The 18,930-nt window shown below is 56.4% G+C and overlaps 1 protein-coding gene across 3 annotated transcripts in view; it reads left to right on the top strand.

Moving 5' to 3' along the window:
* Positions 1–18,930, top strand: part of RASA3 (RAS p21 protein activator 3) — a 107,504-nt gene that overhangs the window by 68,470 nt on the left and 20,104 nt on the right. For all 3 annotated transcript variants that reach the window (XM_026488713.4, XM_057306911.1, XM_044380191.3), the window contains 10 exons: positions 689–765; positions 8,542–8,622; positions 8,993–9,065; positions 11,553–11,629; positions 13,403–13,507; positions 15,067–15,223; positions 16,021–16,169; positions 16,949–17,063; positions 17,861–17,935; positions 18,721–18,844. In XM_026488713.4, the coding sequence (XP_026344498.1) occupies positions 689–765; positions 8,542–8,622; positions 8,993–9,065; positions 11,553–11,629; positions 13,403–13,507; positions 15,067–15,223; positions 16,021–16,169; positions 16,949–17,063; positions 17,861–17,935; positions 18,721–18,844 (1,033 nt within the window). The remainder of the gene's footprint in view (positions 1–688; positions 766–8,541; positions 8,623–8,992; positions 9,066–11,552; positions 11,630–13,402; positions 13,508–15,066; positions 15,224–16,020; positions 16,170–16,948; positions 17,064–17,860; positions 17,936–18,720; positions 18,845–18,930) is intronic.

The raw sequence follows: 18,930 nt of genomic DNA on the forward strand, positions 1-18,930 counted from the left end.
AGCCCCGCATTGGGCTCCATGCTGGGCTGAGCCTACTTAAAAAGAGAGTTAGTCTTCCCGCTGTAGTGTGTTCTCATATAAACGTGCCAGTGCGTCACACCTGCCGCTGTTGGATGTTCTTCAGGGAGCAGGCTCCTCTTCTTTGAAGCCCCTCTCTGCCCCCCCAACCCCTGACCCCTGATGGTAACCTGGTTGGGTCCTCCAGCTGATGTGACGTTTGCGCCGAGGCAGACGCCGACGCAGGCAGAAACACAGCACTGGTCGTGTTCTCGAAATTTCAGCCGTCTCTGCTCCCCTCTCCTTAGAAGCATCCATGAGCATTAACTTCCTGCCTGGGGCGCAGGACTGAGACCCCCTGGCTGGCATCCAGGCCTCACACACACAGAAGCACTGAGACCGTGGGGCAGAGTTGCCCACGCCTGCATGAGGGCTCAGGTGTCGGATGAAGGGACACCGCCTAAAGCAAGCAAGCAGACGTGTACCTTTTCTTGTGCTGTTTGACCTCTTTCTTCTGAAACAGCGGTCTGGGGGAGCCATGCCCTCTCCTGGTCCCTGGGACCTGAGGGGGGGTGGGGGAAGCACTGTGATGCCACGTGGGGTCAGGCTTCACGTGGGTGAGCAGAGAGGATGGGAGCGCTCCCCTGCGTGTGGCCGTCCCCTGGTGACCCTCTGTTCTCGTGCCTTTCAGGGCAAAGTCCACCTGGAGCTGAGGCTGAGTGAGGTCATCACCGACACGGGCGTCGTCTGCCACAAGCTGGCCACGCGGTAAGACACAGACGGCTGGTCTTCCCGGGAGTAGTAACCCTGAGCGCAGGGAGTGGGGCGGTGGTTGTGTTTCAGACACGCGAATCATAATTCCCAGAGTCGGTGATTCCGCACGACGACACGGTTTCTAGAGGTTCTGGCACATTCTTCTTCATATCGTCATTAAAGCCCAGGTTCACCCCAGAGGTAGCACAGTTGGCTTTTGCAGGTAGCCACGTCAGGGAGACGTTTAGACAGACATGCTGTCTGGGCCCGGGCGATACGTATGAGGGAACTGTGTGGTGGTGTGTGCGAGGCCGGTCGGCAGACCTACGGCCTGCACTCAGACCACCCACCCGAATCCAGAGCTCCTTGTACCTGTCACACTCGGTGAGTGTGAACGTCTGTGCACACGTCTGAACGTGGTCTCCATACCGTGTGGCGCAGTCTCAACATTTAGGGTCACGGATCCCATAGATCTTCTGGAGGAGGCTGAGGACTGTCAGACGCCTGGACACATGCACAAGCTCGCACATGGGTGCAGGGTCCTTGCCCTCTGACCCCAGCGAGGCCTCAGGGTGCGCACACCCCACTGGACCCCGTTCTCTCGCTGCCTGCCCTGTGGGCCCCACATGTGTCTTTACCAACAATACTTGTAGCTGTTGGGGACCCTGTGGGCGGCTGTCTGGTGCACACTGGTCCCTCCCGCTCTGGCCTGCTGTTTGGAGAATCGGGTCGTTCCTGAGTGAAGGGCGGTCAGGAGGGACTCCTGAGAAGAGGAGCGAAGGTGTGCAGGAACAAGTCCTCTGGCATTTAGGGACCCATGAGAGAGACCAGACGCTCCAGCTTTCTTCATCTTCGGAGAGACGCTTTCCCAAATTCATCTCTTCACCGTCTCTGGCAAGCAGGGCTTCAGTGGATCCGGTGATGCCCTTTTCTTGGGCTCAGACTCCAAGCTCCGCTGTAGGTTGTGCTCCCTCTGTCCCGTCGCAGAGCCAGGGGGAGGGGGCGTGCAAGGAGTGTCCGCCACTGTCCGCCACCCCCGGAGGGCCCTGCCCCGCTGCCCACAGTGCTGTTGGAATTCATTGTCTGTTGGCTGAAGATGGCCTCGGCCTGTTCAGGCTGCGGGGCTGTGGCAGGAGGACACGTGTAGGAACGTGCATAGGACGCGGTAGAGCGTGGGTGCTGCGTAGGACACAGGGAGCTTTGTCCTTCGTTCCCTCAGTGCTCCCATTCTTCTCAAAATAGTTGCTGCGCTCTCAGACCCTGTAGCAGTGAGGAGGGGTTGCCCGTGTTCTTGTTTATTTATAGGTCTGTCCCTTGTTCCAGAACAACCTCAGGCTTTTGAAAGGCAGCCTTACGTGGAATAAGGAGTGTGCTTTAGCGGTGGGGAGACAGAGTGGGCCAGGCTGGGCAGAGAACTAAGGCGGGTGTATGCAGGAGAGGGGGGCCAGGATCCCTGTCCTGAGAGCCACCCCGTCCAGCCACAGATCTGCATGATGGAGGGCGGATGTGAACCATTTGTCCGGGAGTAGCAGTGGTCCTGATGAGAGGACCACAAGTGTGGTGCCCAGAGCAAGAGACTGATAGATCACAGCTACCCACCCTGGCATCCCCACCTATCCCCACCTGTCTCCACCTGCCCCCAGAGCCCCCACCGTCCCTGCCGTCCCCACCCACCCCCAGAGTCCCCGCCGTTCACACTGTCCCCACCCACCTCCAGAGTCCCTGCCGTTCACACTGTCCCCACCCACCTCCAGAGTCCCTGCCGTTCACACTGTCCCCACCCACCTCCAGAGTCCCCACCTTACATGCCGTCACCACCCACCCCCAGAGTCCCTGCCGTCCACACTGTCCCCCCCCCCCCCGACCATGCCATCCCCACCCATCCCCACCTGTCTCCACCCGCCCCTAGAGTCCCCGCCAACCATGGAAGATCCTTAGACACTTCCCTGTGGAAGTCTCCTTAGTTAAAGCACCAGGGATTTGCTTGGTTCCTGCATCTTTGTGGTGGAATCCCTCTTGCTTCTTCCTAGTGCATACTAGTACACACGCTAGCACACACACACTAGCACACACACTACTATGCACACTCGTCACACACTAGTAACATGCTAGCACACACTAGTACACATGCTAGCATGCATGCTAGCACACATGTTAGCACATGCTGGCATGCATGACTTCACACCAATATACACACTAGTATATACTTGTACATATTACTGATACGTTAGCACACCTAGTACACACCAGCATATACTAGTACCTGTACCAGCACACACGTACATGCCTAGTACACGCTAATACACACACTACTACATACTAGTACACACTAGCACAGTCTAGTATGCACGCTAGCACACACTCGTACGCACGCTAGCACACACTCGTACACGCTAGCACAGTGCTAGTATGCATGCTATTACACACTCGTACGCACGGCTAGCACACTCGTACGCACGCTAGCACACACTCTCACGCACGCTGGCACACTCGTACACGCTAGCACAGTGCTAGTATGCATGCGAGCACACGTACGCACGCTAGCACACACTCGTACACACGCTAGCACACACTAGTACGCACGCTAGCACACACTCATACGCACACTAGCGTAAACGCTAGCACAGTGCTACTGTGCACACTAGGACACACTCGTACACACGCTAGCACGCACTAGTATGCATGCTAGCACACACTCCTACACATGCTAGCACACACTCGTACACGCTAGCACAGTGCTAGTATGCACGCTAGCACAGACGTACACACGCTAGCATGCACTCGTACACGCTAGCACACACTAGTACGCACACTAGCACACACTTGTACACACGCTAGCACACACTCATACGCACGCTAGCACACACTCGTACACGCTAGCACAGTGCTAGTATGCACACAACACACGCTATTACACACTCGTACACGCTAGCACGCACTCGTACGCACGCTAGCACACACTCGTACACGCTAGCACAGTGCTAGTATGCACACAACACACGCTATTACACACTCATACACGCGAGCACAGTGCTAGTATGCACGCAACACACGCTATTACACTCATACGCACGCTAGCACACACTCGTACACGCCAGCACAGTGCTAGTATACACACTGGTGACAGCTGCGCACCCATTGGCACACACTGTCACACACGCAAGTACACTTCGCTCAGGATCCCAGGGCAGACGGGTCCGCCATTGCGATGCAGTGAGGAAGAAAGAGTGGGGGTGCCACAGAGTCCCACAGGGCTCGTGTCCTCCAGTCAAGGGAGTCAGAAGTGTCTGACAGGCTTTTCTATCTTCACCCTGCCTCCCCGTCCATTTTTCTTCACTAAAAAATATCTTTCACATACCATAAAATTCAACGTTTTAAAGTGTACACTTGAGTACCTTCACAAGGTTGTGCAACCATCACCACTAAGCACTGTCCAGTCCCAGAACACTTCATCACCCTGAAAAGGAAATCCTGCGCCCCGTCGTACCCCATCGCCCCCCCCGGCCCCTGGCAAGCACCGGTCTACTTCTGTGGATTTGCCTGTTCTGCACGTTTTGTCTACATGGAATCACATGACATGTGGCTCCTCGTGACTGGCGTCTCACCGAGCGTGGCGTCTTCGAGGTTCGTCCACGCCGCGGCGGGTGTCGGAGAGCCCATCCTGTTAAAGGCTGAATAACGTCCATTTGTGGGTACGCCACGTTTCCTTATCCATCATCCACTGATAGACGTGGGGTGGGTCCCACGTTTTGGCCATTGTGAGCACTGCTGCTGTGAACGTTCTCGTACGCATGTCTGTACAGGCTTGCTTTCGTTTCACTTGGGTACGTAACGCAGGAGGAGAGTAGTGTGTCTATCTCAGCTCTGTTTAAGTTTTCAAGAAAACGCCCGAGTGTTTCCCACGGTGGCGGCCCCATTCACAGGGCCGGCAGCGTGTGACGGCTCCTGTTCCTCCACGTCCTCACTCACCCCGGATCCTTGCCGTGTGTTTCTGCAGCCTCCTGGTGGGTGCGAAGCGGCATTGATTCACATTTCCCTAACTGGTGTTGACCGTGCTTTCCTGTCCTTGTTGGCTGGCTCTGTATCTTCTCTGAAGAAATGTCTGTTCAAGTCCTTTATTGATTTTTTAATTGGGTTGTTAGTACTTTATTATTAATTTATAAGAATTTTCCATATATTCTGGATACGAGACTGTTGTCAAGTGTATAACTTGAAAACATTTTCTGTTATTCTGTTGTCTTCACTTTCTTGATTACGTCTTTTGTAATACAAGAGTCTTAAAACCCTAATCTACTTCACCTGTTGTTTCCTGTGTGTTAGGTAGATTTCTAAGAAATCTTTTCCTAATCTGAGATCGTGAAGATCGACAGCTGTGTTTTCCTTCTAACATTTCTACAGTTTTAGTTCTCACCTTTAGGACCTCAGTACATTTGGAATTAATTTTTTTACGTGTGGTGTTAGGTAGGGGTCAGCATGGATTCCTTTCCTTTTAACTGTCCGGTTGTCTCGGCACCATTTGTGGAGAAGTCCATTCTCTCCCAGCGAATTGTCCCTGGACTCTAATAAATGGGTGGACTGATGCGTGGGCTCGGTTCCGTTCCATTGCCCTGTGTGCCCGTCCCCGTGCTGGTACCACACGGTCTCGGCCAACTTCAGATTTGGGGTAGGTTCTGAAATCAGGAAGTGTGAGTCTTCTATCTTGGTCCTCCTTTTGTGACTCTTCGGCTATCCTGAGCTCTTTTCACTTCCATATGAGTTTTAGGATCAACATGTTAATTTCTGCAAAAACAGCAGCCGCATTTTGACAGCCACTGTACTGAAGCTGTAGAACAGTTTGGGGGATTAGCAGTACGAGCCCTTCCAGCCCCTGCCAGTCTGTCCACTCGGTCAGCTCTTCTGTAATCTTTTTAAAAAATGGCTTTGTTTCTGTAAAATCATTAGAAATGTCGCCTTCCATTCCTGATTTTAGTAACCTGAGTCTTCTGTCTCTCGGTCAGCCTGACCACAGGTGCGTTGAGTCTGCGGACCTTCCCAGAGGCCCCACTTGTTCTGTCTTGTTTGTTCTCTGTTTCATTATCTGTACGGTTCCCTTCTTTCTGCCTGTGTGGGCTTCTCGCTCGTCTTGTTCTGGTTTCTTAAGGTGGAAGTTGAGGTTATTGATTTGTGATCTTTTCTCCTTCTTTGACGTGGATGTTTTCGGCTACAAGTTTTCCTCTAATGTGGCAGTCGTGCTTGTATTTTACCACTCTCTTTCTTAGAGCCCAGTCTGTTGTGTGCACTTGGGACTTCCAGGATGGAAGAGGACACAGTGGCCACTCCACCTGTGATGCAGAGGGCTCTGGACCCAAATCGTGGCATCCAGAGCTAGCAGAACCTCCCCCAGACACGTGACACCCTGCGCATCCTGACTTTCTCTGCACATCATCTCCTTGTGTCACGTTGGGGTAGTGGCATCTATGCTGGCGTTTGTCCAGAATCATACGTGGTTATTTGTACGGGTCCTCCCCTCATGCCCTGGCCTCTCAAAAGTTAGCACGGGCTTGGGCCAGCCTCACAGTGTGAAACCCATCATCTCTGAGGATCTGAGATGTGGCACAGTTACCGTCTAACCCTTCTTCTTGATCAACAAGTGAGTGTAATAAAAACGTGTTTGCATGGAGCTGGGGTCATTGCTCAGGGAGAGGGCGTGGGCCCCCCTGCACATCTGAGCAAGCTGTTTGCCCACCATCCCAGAGCTGCTGCCCTCTGGGGTCCTCTATCTCCCCAACTCTCTTGTCCTTCAGACCACAGCCACTGTCTCCCAGAGGCTTCCAGGCACCCAACAGGTCGACCCCCAACTTGTGTTTCTCCATTGTTCCTAGTTTCTTTTCTCCTCTGCGTTGCCGCATGTGACAATTTCATGGTACATGTTTACTGTCGTGCTGTTCGCTGCTGTGCCGGCCGAGCACACCTGAGCTTCCCCACATTCCTGGAAATGTGTCTGCCACGGATAAGATCTCAACAAATATTTGTTTCATGATGATATAATGAACGAATAAATATTTCTTTAATAATGAGTTAATAAAGGGAAGAAGATAACCAAAGACCGAGTCAATAATCTAGGAGAGAAACCCAGAAATATTTCATAAAGTAGAGTAAGAATAAAGAGTTGAAAATATCAGGGAAGGCTAACATCGTGGGGCCCAGCATGGCAGCACCTCGAAGGGCTGTAAGCACCATGAAGGAGAAATGAAGGAAACAAACCCCTCAACCAGAAAGAAATATTCTGGTTGGTGTTAGAAGCTAACTCCCTGAGGGGGCAAAAGATCGCTTGGCTTAGGAAGGAGTGAGAGAACCCGGTTGTTGCGGACTCCCCAGTGGCCAGGAGAAACTGAGCATTCAGGTATTCGGGGAAAGGGATCGCACATCTCTATAGCCAAACTGATGTTCCTCGTTGAGAGTGGGACTGTCCTGCCACGATGGAACCCTGGGACCCGGACCCCCTGTCCCACCACAGACAACTAGGGAGCTGGGTGCTAGGGGAGTGGAACATTTTGGATGTTGGGCAACTGGCATTTTAACTCTGTGACCCCAAGTAAGGGAAGCAGACAGAGGAGCTGCTGTGGTCCTGGTCGTGTCCTGCAGGTGTGTGGGTGGCGAGGGGCAGGAGGTGTCCCAGGGGGAGCCTGGAGGTGGATGGGGAGACAGAGATTGCAGCTGGGGGTCTGAGTTCGCTGCAGGTGTGTTCTGGAGAGGAGAGGTCTTCCCAGCGCTCCGCAAGCCTGTGTGAATATAGCCAGCGCCACGGGTTTGGGCAGAGCATGGGGCTGTGGTTGAGGGGGCTCGTGTGGGGCTGGGAGGCATTTGACTCTCCGCCAGCCCAGTGGCGATCGTTGCTCCCGCTGTGGGCTCAGCGCAGACTCTGGGAGGGCCACACCTATGCAGTGGGGCCAAACCGTCCCTGGACAGAGGCGGCTGGCACCCCCCCCCCCGACAAAGCGTCAGATGAGAATTGCCCTGATCGGTCTGCACCGAGAGACCCTTCACCACCGATCAGCTCTGTTCTTCAGAAGGCAACTCATCTGGACACCAGCAACCTGAAATTCGTAACATCCGCACACACTCAAAATCGGCGTGCCAGGGACAGGATGATGTGAGCCACAACCTGGAGAAGGAGCAGTCCGCAGGAGCATACCCAGGGATGACAGAGACGCCAGGGTTACTGCAACGGTGGTCCCAGAACTTGTCCAACCAGCTGTGCTCCAGAAGTGAAAGCAAACCGGGAGCCAGGACGGTCGTACCAGGACCTGTAGGAGGGATCGGGCTTGAGGAAAGCCTGACACTGGGGTGTCTTCTGCTGCCGGGAGGCATGCGTGACATGGAGGTCGTGCACAGGCTAGATCTGCAAGCCCTCTCCGTTGTTGGGGCCCCCGTTTTTCCTCCTGTGACATGGCTTTGCCATAGCACCTACGTTGTCAGCCTGTTGGAGAGGTACATTCATGAGTCCCGGAAAGCTCTTGAACTGCGGTTGGCTCCCAGGAAGTGAAGGCGCCTCCTCAGCTAAGACAGCTTTGTCCTGAATGCAGCACTCGAGTCTCCTGCCCGCAGATGTCCTCTGATTGCTAATCGGTGCGCCCATCACTGTCGATTAGACAGGAGCTTCTGGGCAGTGGGTGACCAGCACCACCCAGAACTCATGGCTCTTGGCCCAGGCTGTTGAGACAGCTGCCCTCTGTGACCTCAGAGCAGTCTTGCGACACTGCCTGGGGACCCCTCACCTCCCGCTCCTGACACCCCCGCCTCTCTCCTCAGCATCCTCGAGTGCCAAGGCCTCCCCATCGTGAATGGGCAGTGTGACCCTTACGCGACTGTGACGCTAGCAGGACCATACAGGCAAGTACCCTGCCCGCACCTGCCCGCAGCCTCCGGGCCTCGACGGTGAGTATTGGCCAGCCGTGACGATGCTGAGGATCCCAGAAAAATGCAGGGTAGGCTGTGCGGTGGGAAGTGTCGCTCTGACTTACTCCCGTTCCCTCTGTTGCCCTAAAATGGCTCTGTAAAAAAAATCCCTGTGTTCGCCACATTGGGCATTTTTGGCTCAGGAAAGGTTCCTGATTTGCATACCATCTGGGATGGAGACAAACAGAAATATTTATAAGTAAAGGCCGTAAGTTACTCGTGCATTTGATCGCTCGGCCTTCAGGCGGAAGGGTTTGTTGTCAGCAGCGTTGGTTTGAATCTTAACCCTCCTCCTTGATCACAGATCGGAAGCAAAGAAGACCAAAGTGAAGAAGAAGACCAACAACCCCCAGTTTGATGAAGTGTTTTATTTTGAGGTTGGTGTTTTAGTGGCATGAATGTCACGTTGAGACCCTTTGGGGAAAATATGGCTCCGGGGGGCCTCGGGCACCGGCTCCCCCTGTAAGTTCTGGAATGACCTCCCCGCACCCGATGCCCCCCTCCCACCCTGCCGCATCGGTTGAGTTCCCAGGAACTTTCCTCCTGCCCCTGGAAAGAAAGGCCATTTGTTGCTTCCTTGGTTTTGAGTTGAATGCTAATAAGTTATATTCCCAAATTATCAGGATTTGGGTGTGTTTTTTTTATTGTTCGATTGGTTTGGGTTTTTTTTGGTTTTTGCTTGCTTCACTCAGTCTTCCCTGAGCAGTGGAGGAAGGCTTGTTTCACCAGAAATAGTGAGGGGTTTTGAAGCAAAAGAGGAAATGCATTTGAACACAGAGATCCCCCTGACTGCCTCTCAGCATTGTGAACCCCTGAAATTGGTGAGGTGGGAGGCACGAGGGCTGAAGACCGTCGAACAGAACAGTGGGCAGACGCAGCTGCTTGGTTTAAACCTGACCCGTAGGTGGTATGTTCAGGCCGATGTTCTTCCCACCTGTGAAGTTTTCTCGAAGGCCTCCTGTGCACCAGGTCTGGGTTGCAAGGATGAATAAAGCTCTAGTCCTGTCTTCCTGAGTTTGCCACCAAGCAGAGAAGCGTGGCAGGACGGGACTATGCACTTGGCCAAGTGACTGCTACGTCAGTGGCCTTGAGGACCAGCAAGCCAGCAGGCACCAGTCCTGCCTGGTGGAATAGCACAAGTGCTCCCAGAATGGTGACGCCTGAGCAGAGTCTGGGAAGGGCATCGTGAGGCTGAAGCGGAGTGCGCGTCTAGATGTAGGCTGAGGTTGGTGTGAGAAGGGGCAGTTTTGGAAAATGAACCAAGGAGCTCACATGCAGAGAACCTGGACGTCTTCTGACTGGGGTTTCTAGAAGGCCAGAGGTCAGCAGTCAGGGTTCATGGGCAGCTGAGGGAGGGGGTGTGTGTCGGAGTGCAGAGGGCATAGCATCATCTCCCGCCCAGAAGGACATGCTTAGTTCATAGCCGGGTGCGGACACTGGTTTCCAAGAAATGTGAGGTCAGGCGGGAAGCTGGTATGGTCAGCCTCCTCTCAAGGGGGATTCATGCCGGGGTCCAGAGGCAGGGAGGGAATCGGGAGCAGAGAGTAAAGAACCGTTTTAATACGCATTCTGCACTGCAAGCAGCACCCGCCTTTCCTGTCCCTGCTGCTGGAATAGCTGAGGTCAGCACTTCCCGAGCCTGTGTGGAATACAGCACACTGTCAAGCACGGGCTTTTCACCGTCACGTGGACTACCTGGACAGCGACACCCACTTTCTATGTCATATAGTAATATTTCACTCTGTAAAAACGTGGGTCGCAACTCACTAGATTAATTTCACAAGCCCCAGAAAGAGCTGAACACAGAACTACGTCCTGCAGGATCCCAGGGAAGGTCCAGACATGGGCCCTCAGTGCTGCTGGTTAGGGCCCACCTGACACTTGCCTCTCTCACAGCCTTAGACCACAGGACCTTGGAACAAGCTTCTGTTTGAAGTTTATGGTCTTAGACTCAAAGGGCTGAGCCCTGCTTGACACCTAAAACCCCCTTGTCAGGTTCTCTGCACCACTTTCTGCCTCGACCACCGCAGTTCTGACTTAGCCTGAGTCCAAGCCCTTGGCATTGGAGTCCCAGTGGTTGGCTTCAGGCTAGCAGACAGCCTCCTACAGGAGTTCAACAGGAAGTAGTCTCCAAACCATTTCCTCCAGGGTAATGGCTAGAAGTTATTTAAAGTTCTATTAAAGCCATCTCCCTTTGCTCAGTAGGCACATTCGGTACCACGCAGAAGCCCTGGCCCACCATGCTAGAAGCCAGACAGTGAGTTGCATTAGGTGGTGGAGGCTCTGGGGGACTTCCTGGAGGAGGTGGCATTTCAGAGTCACCTTCAGGCTTCCCAGCATGGGCCTGGGTGAGGAAAAGGCCCAGTGGTGAACGGGGCAGGGCGTGCAGGTTGTAGAAAGACTCCCGTGTGCTGGGCGAGGGGAGCTAGTGGGTGCTCTGAGGGGCCTTCAGAAGCCTCGGCTGAAGGTGGATGAGGCTGGGGCCAAGCCGGGCGGTGGCTGGGCGGGAGCCCTGCTTGCGCGGTAGAAGCACGGGCTGCCAACATGCCGTAAGGGCGGAGGTGCTGAGAGGAGCAAGCAGGGAGGAGGGCGGGAGGGGAGGCAGCTGGAGCTTTGGGGCTGAGGAGGGAGGGAGCCGAGCCAGGTGCTTGGAGTGGGGAGGCAGCGGTGTTGGGAGGTTGATGAGGCCGAGCCCTACCCACCATCCCCCTGGAGAAGGGGCTCCAGACGTGCCTGCAAGCTGGGACCCCACCTCTGCTCCGGGGGCTCCCAGCTTTTCCCTGGGCCCGGGGATGGCCAGCATGTGGGGTGCTCAGCAGCCAGGGGTGTGGCGCCCACAGGCTTCCTCCTGTCTGCACCTCCAGGTGACCAGACCCTGCAGCTACAGCCGAAAGTCCCACTTTGACTTCGAGGAGGAGGACGTGGACAAACTTGAAATCCGGTGAGTGAGAACCAGGGTTTCAAGGCTCCTGCTCAGCCGCTCAGTCTGGACTCACCTCTTCTGTTTGTTTTTGTTTTGTTTCTAAACATAAGGGAAGCGAAAGAAGGGGATTTGCAGTTTTCTGGTAATTTCAATACTAGGGCATGGGGAGGTGCTTTGAAGTGAGAGCCGCGAACTTGCCAGAGATTCAGGGGCTGGCTGAGAGGACGCTTACTTATGCAAGGGACAGAGGTGGTGTCAGAGTTCACTTCGCGGTACCTTCTGAGAAGGGAGGTCAGTGGCTTTATGCTGCTCAGTGTGTGTGAGGCTCCGTCCACCCATTGGCCTGGCCCCTAGCACCTGGTCCTGCTACTTTGGGGTCCTTGCGGTAAAGCCCTCAGCGTGCACAGGTCTGTAGGAGAGCACGCCGGAGGGCCAGCCACGTCAGTCCCAGGAGCCTCGCGGGGGCCTCACGCCCGCCAGCCGCGCCTCTCCCAGCACAAGGGGCCGGGACAGACCCCAAGCGGGGGCATCCTCTCCCGTCGTCCTGGGCGGGGGCTGACCCTGAGGAATCCTGCAGATCTGATCTGCTTTGCAGTCTGGTTTCCTGGGCTCAAGGGCTCCTGGGGTACCTGAGGCTTGACTGGGACACTGTACGTGTTCTGTCGGGGGACAGAGCTGGGCGGGTGTGGGGCATGGGCCGAGGCCCTTCCCTTTCCCCAGTGTGGGACCCTAGGGCCCTTTCTTTGTTCCTCTTGTGGCTTCAAGCACTGAGGGAGGCCGGCCTCCACACACACAGGCCTTATGTGTTTCGAGTTTAAATCTTCCATTTCAAAGAACCAGCGTCAAGGGGACCCCCGGTTGAGTGTCTGGAAGTCCCAGTGGCGGTCAGAGGCCATGCTGGAGGTTTGGCTGTGCACCAGCTGCCCCTCAGACACACGACTCCCCTTTCTTGCTCAGAAATAGAAGTGTTTATACGAGACTGGGCTCTAAATTCGAGAGCGAAGTCCCAGCTGTTGTATTTTAAGCAGACAAACCAAAAATGCTTTTAAGTATTGCTCTTATTAAAAAGAAGAGAAGACAGCCTGGCAGCTTTTGGTCCTATTGCTAAGGTGTTGCTTGGTGAATTAAAGTTTCCACTCTCTTTATTCTAAAAGTGCCACGGGGCCACTGTTCCCCCCGCCGTGTCCCTGACGCACCCGTGTTCCCGTAGTACACCCGTACCTTCCACGGTGCCTGCAGCTCCTGCTTGGACCTCAGGGGCCACAGAGGGCTGACGTGGTCTTCTAGAATTTTCCCCTGACCGCCAAGTGTGGTGAGCACTGGTCTTAGACTTTCAGCTCGTAGCGTGAGCTCTGGTCGAGGTGTTTACTGTGTGGTGCATGGATGTTTGCTTGTTAGCACAGGGAGCGCCATTCCTCCGTCCATGCTCCCATCTGTCACACACGCACCGTCGCCACGGCCCCAAATCAGAGGGAACAGTGAGAGTTCCACCCAAGTGCGCTCTCTTCCCATGCTGTTGAGGAGACAGAAGTCCCCTCACCCTGACACGGGGCCTCCAGCTCCTCTCCCTGCCCCTGAGGCCCGGGTAAACACCCGTCTTCATGCCAGAGGCATGTCCGGCGTTGACCTCACATTTCAGACGTCCTCCATCGGTGTTGCTCCTGACCGAGACTGATCCGTGGGGCTCCATCCCGCCCCAGACACTCCTGGGGAAGCCGAGGAGCCGGCTGTCCACCTGCCCTCCCTAGGCCGTCCCTCACGGAGATCTGTGTCCCGTTGGCTGTTTTTCAGAGTTGACCTCTGGAATGCCAGCAACTTGAAATTTGGAGATGAGTTTCTGGGAGAGCTAAGGGTTCCGCTGAATGTGCTCCGCCAGTCCAGCTCCTACGAAGCCTGGTAAGGTGGCTGTGCTCCTGGCGCCATGCCCTCCTGGTGGGCGGACGGACGGAGCTGCTGCTGAGCAGCCAGAATGAGGAGGCACAGGTCGGCTCCCGCTAGCCACCTGCGGTGGTTTCACACGTGGTCCCAGTTCGCTCTGGCGAGGCGATGGGGTTGCAGGTGGGAAATAGCACAAGGAGGTGCATGGCTGCCATTTTGGTGGGCGGAGGGGAGATGGCGAGAATGGTGGCTGAGGGCCTTGACAGAGATGGGGCAGGGCCACGAGAGCCTCGCCGCTTTGAGATCGGGCCTGAGCAGGGAGCGCAGGCCGCTGGCACTCCTGGGAGCCCTGCCACACCAGGCCTGTCCCGTGGCCCGTCATCCCTGGTGTCACCACTGAGGAAGGAAGCAAAGGCGTTTTTCCAGGCAAATCTCCTTGAGCTCTGCCTCCAGCCTTACCCACGCCTTTGTTTTATTTCCGGATCATTTCGTAAATCACTTTGTAGCATGGCACAGACACAAGCATCTCCTTTAACAGGCGCGAGATGGGGACGTGGTGTGGTCACAGGCCCTGTGCCGCATACCAGAGCCCTGCACGTCTACAGATCCACGATGGGGGTGGGTTTTTGTGTGTTGGGCCTACTGTCAGTTCACTATCCCCGGGACACTGGAATTTGTCTTTAATTCTGTGAGGACGTTGTCAGCATAGCCCCCAGCTGGGTTCTGTTCCTGCTGGGAGCACTCCTAGCCCTGTAACCAAGATGGGACATTCTCATGGCAGCCCAGTGGACGTCCACCCAGGACCTCAGGTGGCCAGGTGCCTCAGCCAGAGCAAGCTGCCCGCATCCCATCTCAGGCTGCATGGCCCGTCAGCTCCGAGCACACAGGGTTCCTGCGTGGCCACACGGGGTGGGACCTAAGAATGTCCAGTGAGAAAGCACCGAGAGTGGCCACGTACTCTGGTCTGTCTGGCTACCAGCACACGTCACCAATCCCTCTTGCTGCCGGGAGCTCCACCACACATTTATCAGAATTAACGCAGCTTTGCTCTTACTGCGAGCCGTTGTCCGGTAGTCCTCTCCACGGATACGTGATTTTACTGCGGGGTTTCCCTTAACTACTTTCTCATCTCCCCCTTCTCATCCTCTTACTCCTTCCATCCTTCCTGCTTTCCCGCCTCAACTTCTATGTCTATGGCTCTGTATAATCAGCCCTAGTGGAAACATAATGTGGGGGGGGCCCCAGGGCACAGATCCTGCAGGGGGTCTCCCATTGAAAAGGCTTCTGGCACCTGGACCCTGTGTGTTGTGGGGGTGCCGCAGGGAATGACTGACCATGCCCCGACACTGGGACCCTGCAGGGGCGTCTCCCCTGAGAAACACCCCCCATCCACACACCCTGCAGCGGGGGTCAGGTGGGGAACACCCCGGGGTGCAGGGAATTGCTCTGGGGGCCTGCCTCAGACCCCGGCACAGCCCATGACGGGCGACCAGCTGCTGCAGGCACGTGCTGGAGGGAACCAGACCCTGGAAGGTGCTGCCGCCTTACCCCGTCCTTTCCATGTGTCCTGTGCCCAGGTACTTCCTTCAGCCCCGAGACAACGGCAGCAAGAGCCTGAAGCCGGGGGACTTGGGGTCCCTGCGGCTGAACGTGGTGTACACCGAGGACCACGTCTTCTCCTCCGACTACTACAGCCCGCTGCGGGACCTGCTGTTGAGGTCTGCGGACGTGGAGGTACCTGTGTGCGCAGTGCACCTGACGCGCTCTCGGCCACCTGCAAACACCTGCGAGCGAGCCAGACCTCCACGACCAGCTCTGCCCCCAGCCCGCAGAGCCCGGCTCTCCACCGGACTCCAGCCCCCAGCTCCACCCCTCCGCCCCCGCCCACCTCCAGGCTCCTGACCCCAGCTCTAGTCCCTGGCCCTCCAGGCCCCACCCCCAGTCCCCTGCCTCGGTCTGGCTCCCCCCCTGCCCCGCCCCCCACCCCACCTGCCCACCTCCGTCCCCTACAAGGCACCGAGCCTGCCCACCTCTGGCCCTGCATCTGGGCTGCCAGCTCCTCGTGGGTGACTGTCCCCTGCATATCGTCCCCCAAGCCCACTCTGTGCCCAGAAATATCTACATCTCCCTTTGCTGGGAGAGTGAGAGCCCCCACCCCACCCTCCACACCCCAGCTTCAGTTAGAGCCCTGTGGCAACCCAGCAAGGCCCTCAGTTTCTGACTTGTTTGACTGTGACCCTGAGGTCCCCGTCCCCAGTGCTAGATTTGGAGTTGGGTGGGAGGGCCCTCCGAGAATGTACCTGCAGAACGTGTGCAAATTGGAGGGTTTGATGGGGGTTTCAGGAAATAGATGGTTTGTTGCTTACCTTGGTGGGAGAGGCACCACAGGACAGGGTGGGAGTCTGGGCCCCCGGTGTGGTGACCTGGCACCACCAACCCACTGACCATGCCAGGTGGGAAGTGGGGGTCTGCAGCCCACCCCAGACTTGGGGGGCTCACACTGGGGTTCCATGGTGCCTCCCTTCCCACAGCCAGTGTCGGCATCCGCGGCGCACGTCCTGGGTGAGGTCTGCAGGGAGAAGCAGGAGGCAGCCGTCCCGCTCGTGCGGTTCTTCCTGCATTACGGCAGGGTGGTGCCCTTCATCAGCGCCATTGCCAACGCCGAGGTCCAGAGGACCCAGTGAGTGAGCCCCAGCCTCTGCCCACGACCCCACCTCCCCAGGGGCTGCAGCCTGTGTTAGTGACCGCCCAGCGGTGAGGGGCTGGGCTGGGGCAGGTCTGGGGGACCCCAGCGTAGCAGAAGTCTCCCTCGGCACCGATCGGAGTGCAGATCTGGGACAGGGCTCAGTTTTTCTTTCAGAGACACACCGTTTCTTAAAAATGCACCTTTTCTCTCGGAAATCCCGAGGGGTGAGTGCAAGAAAGGGGTTGCCTTGGGGGCGGGCCCAGTTCTTGTGGTCTGAGGGTGGCAGCTTCAGTATTAGGCCCACAGCAGATGCTGCCCCAGGACCTGTGCCCACTTTGTGGGGGTGGGTTGTGCTAAGAAGAGTCTGACCCTGGAGCTCTTGGTTCCGAAAGGTCCAGAACGCACCCTAGTTGAGAGAAGGCAGGAAGCCCATCCTGTTACGTTTGCTTCCCTGCTGGACTTCCGGTGCTGACCTCGGGTTTGGTCCTTAGAAGCATTAACTTGGCGCAGAGCCAGGCCTCACAAAGGGGCAGGGCCGTGGGTGTGTGGGCGTTCTGCTGAAGTGTCCGGACAGCTGTGCACAGTAGGGCTGGGGGTTCAGGATGCCCAGTCGGGGAGCACCCGGCTTGGTCTCGTTGTCCTCCTGGAACATCTGGAAGCAGACTGCGCAGGGGAGCGTATCTGCGTCCAGGGGGCGTCTGCTCAAGCGGGGGCTCTGCTTCCGTCGACACTTGGCTGTCTGAGACGGAATCGCCTCGCACACTGTTTTACAGGGACCCCAACACCATTTTTCGAGGAAACTCATTGACATCCAAGTGCATTGACGAGACGATGAAGCTGGCCGGGATGCACTATCTGCACGTGACCCTGAAGCCCACCATAGAGGAGGTGTGTGGGGCCCCGCCCTGCGGCCCCCCAGGAGACGGCGCACCGGGCCCCCTGCAGGCCCGGTGCGGCAGTGCACGACACTGCCGTGGGTGGCAGGCAGCTGTGCAGGGCGTGCGGCCCCCGGGGGGGCCCTGACTGCAGGGTGCCGTGCCACCTCCTTCCCGGCCTCACCACAGGGACCTTCCATGTGTTCCAGAATCTTCCTCCTTTGCTCAAACTGAAAAATGCTTATTTTAGAAAATGCTTCATTCTGCTAAAGACAGAGGACACGCAGAGGAAAACTGGCTCTTCGGAGAACACCCCTTTCTTTCAGACGTGGGTCCCCCTGAGTCAGTGAGGCGCCGTTCTCTCTAGAGCACGCGCGGCCCTTCTGTTTCGGCCCACGCGCCGGCAGGCACAGCCGAACGCACCACGCGCTTCCTCCCCCAATGGCTCTGAGTTCCTTGCCTGACCTCTAATGGGACCCCTGAGCATGTAGCATTTCCCCCAGAACAACTTCGTCAAATGTGGGAACATGAGCAAGTTTAAACTTGCGTTCTGGTTTGGTCAGTACGCAGAGACCTGCCAGCACTTGGAAGTAACCACATTGTTAAACTTTATGAAACCCGATCCCACGTGCACGGACCGGGAGCAGTCTTCAAGAAAGTCCCGTTCCTCACCGACCGAGGCTGTGTCTGTGGCCACACAGGGGATGGCCGTGGTTCCTGACGTCCCTCCAGAGCCCGATGCCCCGACCTCCACCTGCCTGTGATCCTGGAGTTTGTGTCCCTCACTCCTTGTCTTAAACGCACTTTCAGATATGCCAGAGCCACAAATCCTGTGAAATCGACCCCGTGAAGCTAAAAGATGGGGAGAACCTGGAAAACAACATGGTAAGGAATTCTGATTTGTCCGGAGCCAGTCGCCCATCTGCAGGATTTGGGCACATGGCTACCTTGGGTGTTCTGCGTCTCTCTAGGATTTGGGGTGGGGATCCTACTGGGACGTGCTCTGCAGTGTCCACCGGAGCCTGCGGTGGGAAGACCAGCCCTTTCCGCTGCTGGGAAGTGGCACCACCACTCGGCTCTCGACCCGTTTCTGCAGACTTGTGCCACTCCTGGCCTGGCACGCTCAGCTCCTGTGTCTTCCCTTCTCCTGGGGAGACCGGGAGCCTCCCCACCCCGGACTGGATCATGGCCTGGCTTCTTCCCAGCCTGGTCTGTCCTCCTGCTGCAACAGACATGGGTCCCAAACCCAGGCCGCGTCCACTGTGTCCTCCCGGAGTACGGTGGTTTTTTAAAACAGCCAAACTCCCTGATTGGACAGGTCACCGTCATGTTTTAATCTTTCATAGGATTTATTCATGTTAAGCCTTTTTCACACCTTTGAAGAAAAGAGACAGGTTCTCACTGTCAGGGAGGTACATTCCAGGAATTTCATCCCTGCACCCGTTAATGAGGTCAGCGTGGTGGAGAGCTCCAGGGGTTTGCCCTGGTGACCTCTGCTGCCACTGAAGAGGTCCCTCTGCACGTCAAGGGAAGTGCCTCTGCGGCTGCCATGGCTGTCCACAGCTGCTCCGTCCCCGGTGTGGTCGGACTGCTCCGGTGGCCGGCAGGGCGACCTGGGGAGAGAGCGATCCAAGCGGGCGGTGGGGTGACCCACCCACACCCCGTTGCAGGAGAACCTACGGCAGTATGTGGACCGTATCTTCACCGTCATCACCAAGTCGGGAGTGAGCTGCCCCACCGTCATGTGTGACATCTTCTTCTCTCTTCGCGAGGCGGCTGCCAAACGCTTCCAGGGTGAGTCTTTGCTGCAGAAAACGTCCATGGCCCCTGGCTGGGTGGTCCCTGTCCCCACTGCCAGGCGCCTCAAAGCAGAGAAGGGA

Source organism: Ursus arctos, unplaced genomic scaffold, assembly GCF_023065955.2.
Source record: "Ursus arctos isolate Adak ecotype North America unplaced genomic scaffold, UrsArc2.0 scaffold_10, whole genome shotgun sequence".
NCBI classification, from domain to species: Eukaryota; Metazoa; Chordata; class Mammalia; order Carnivora; family Ursidae; genus Ursus; species Ursus arctos.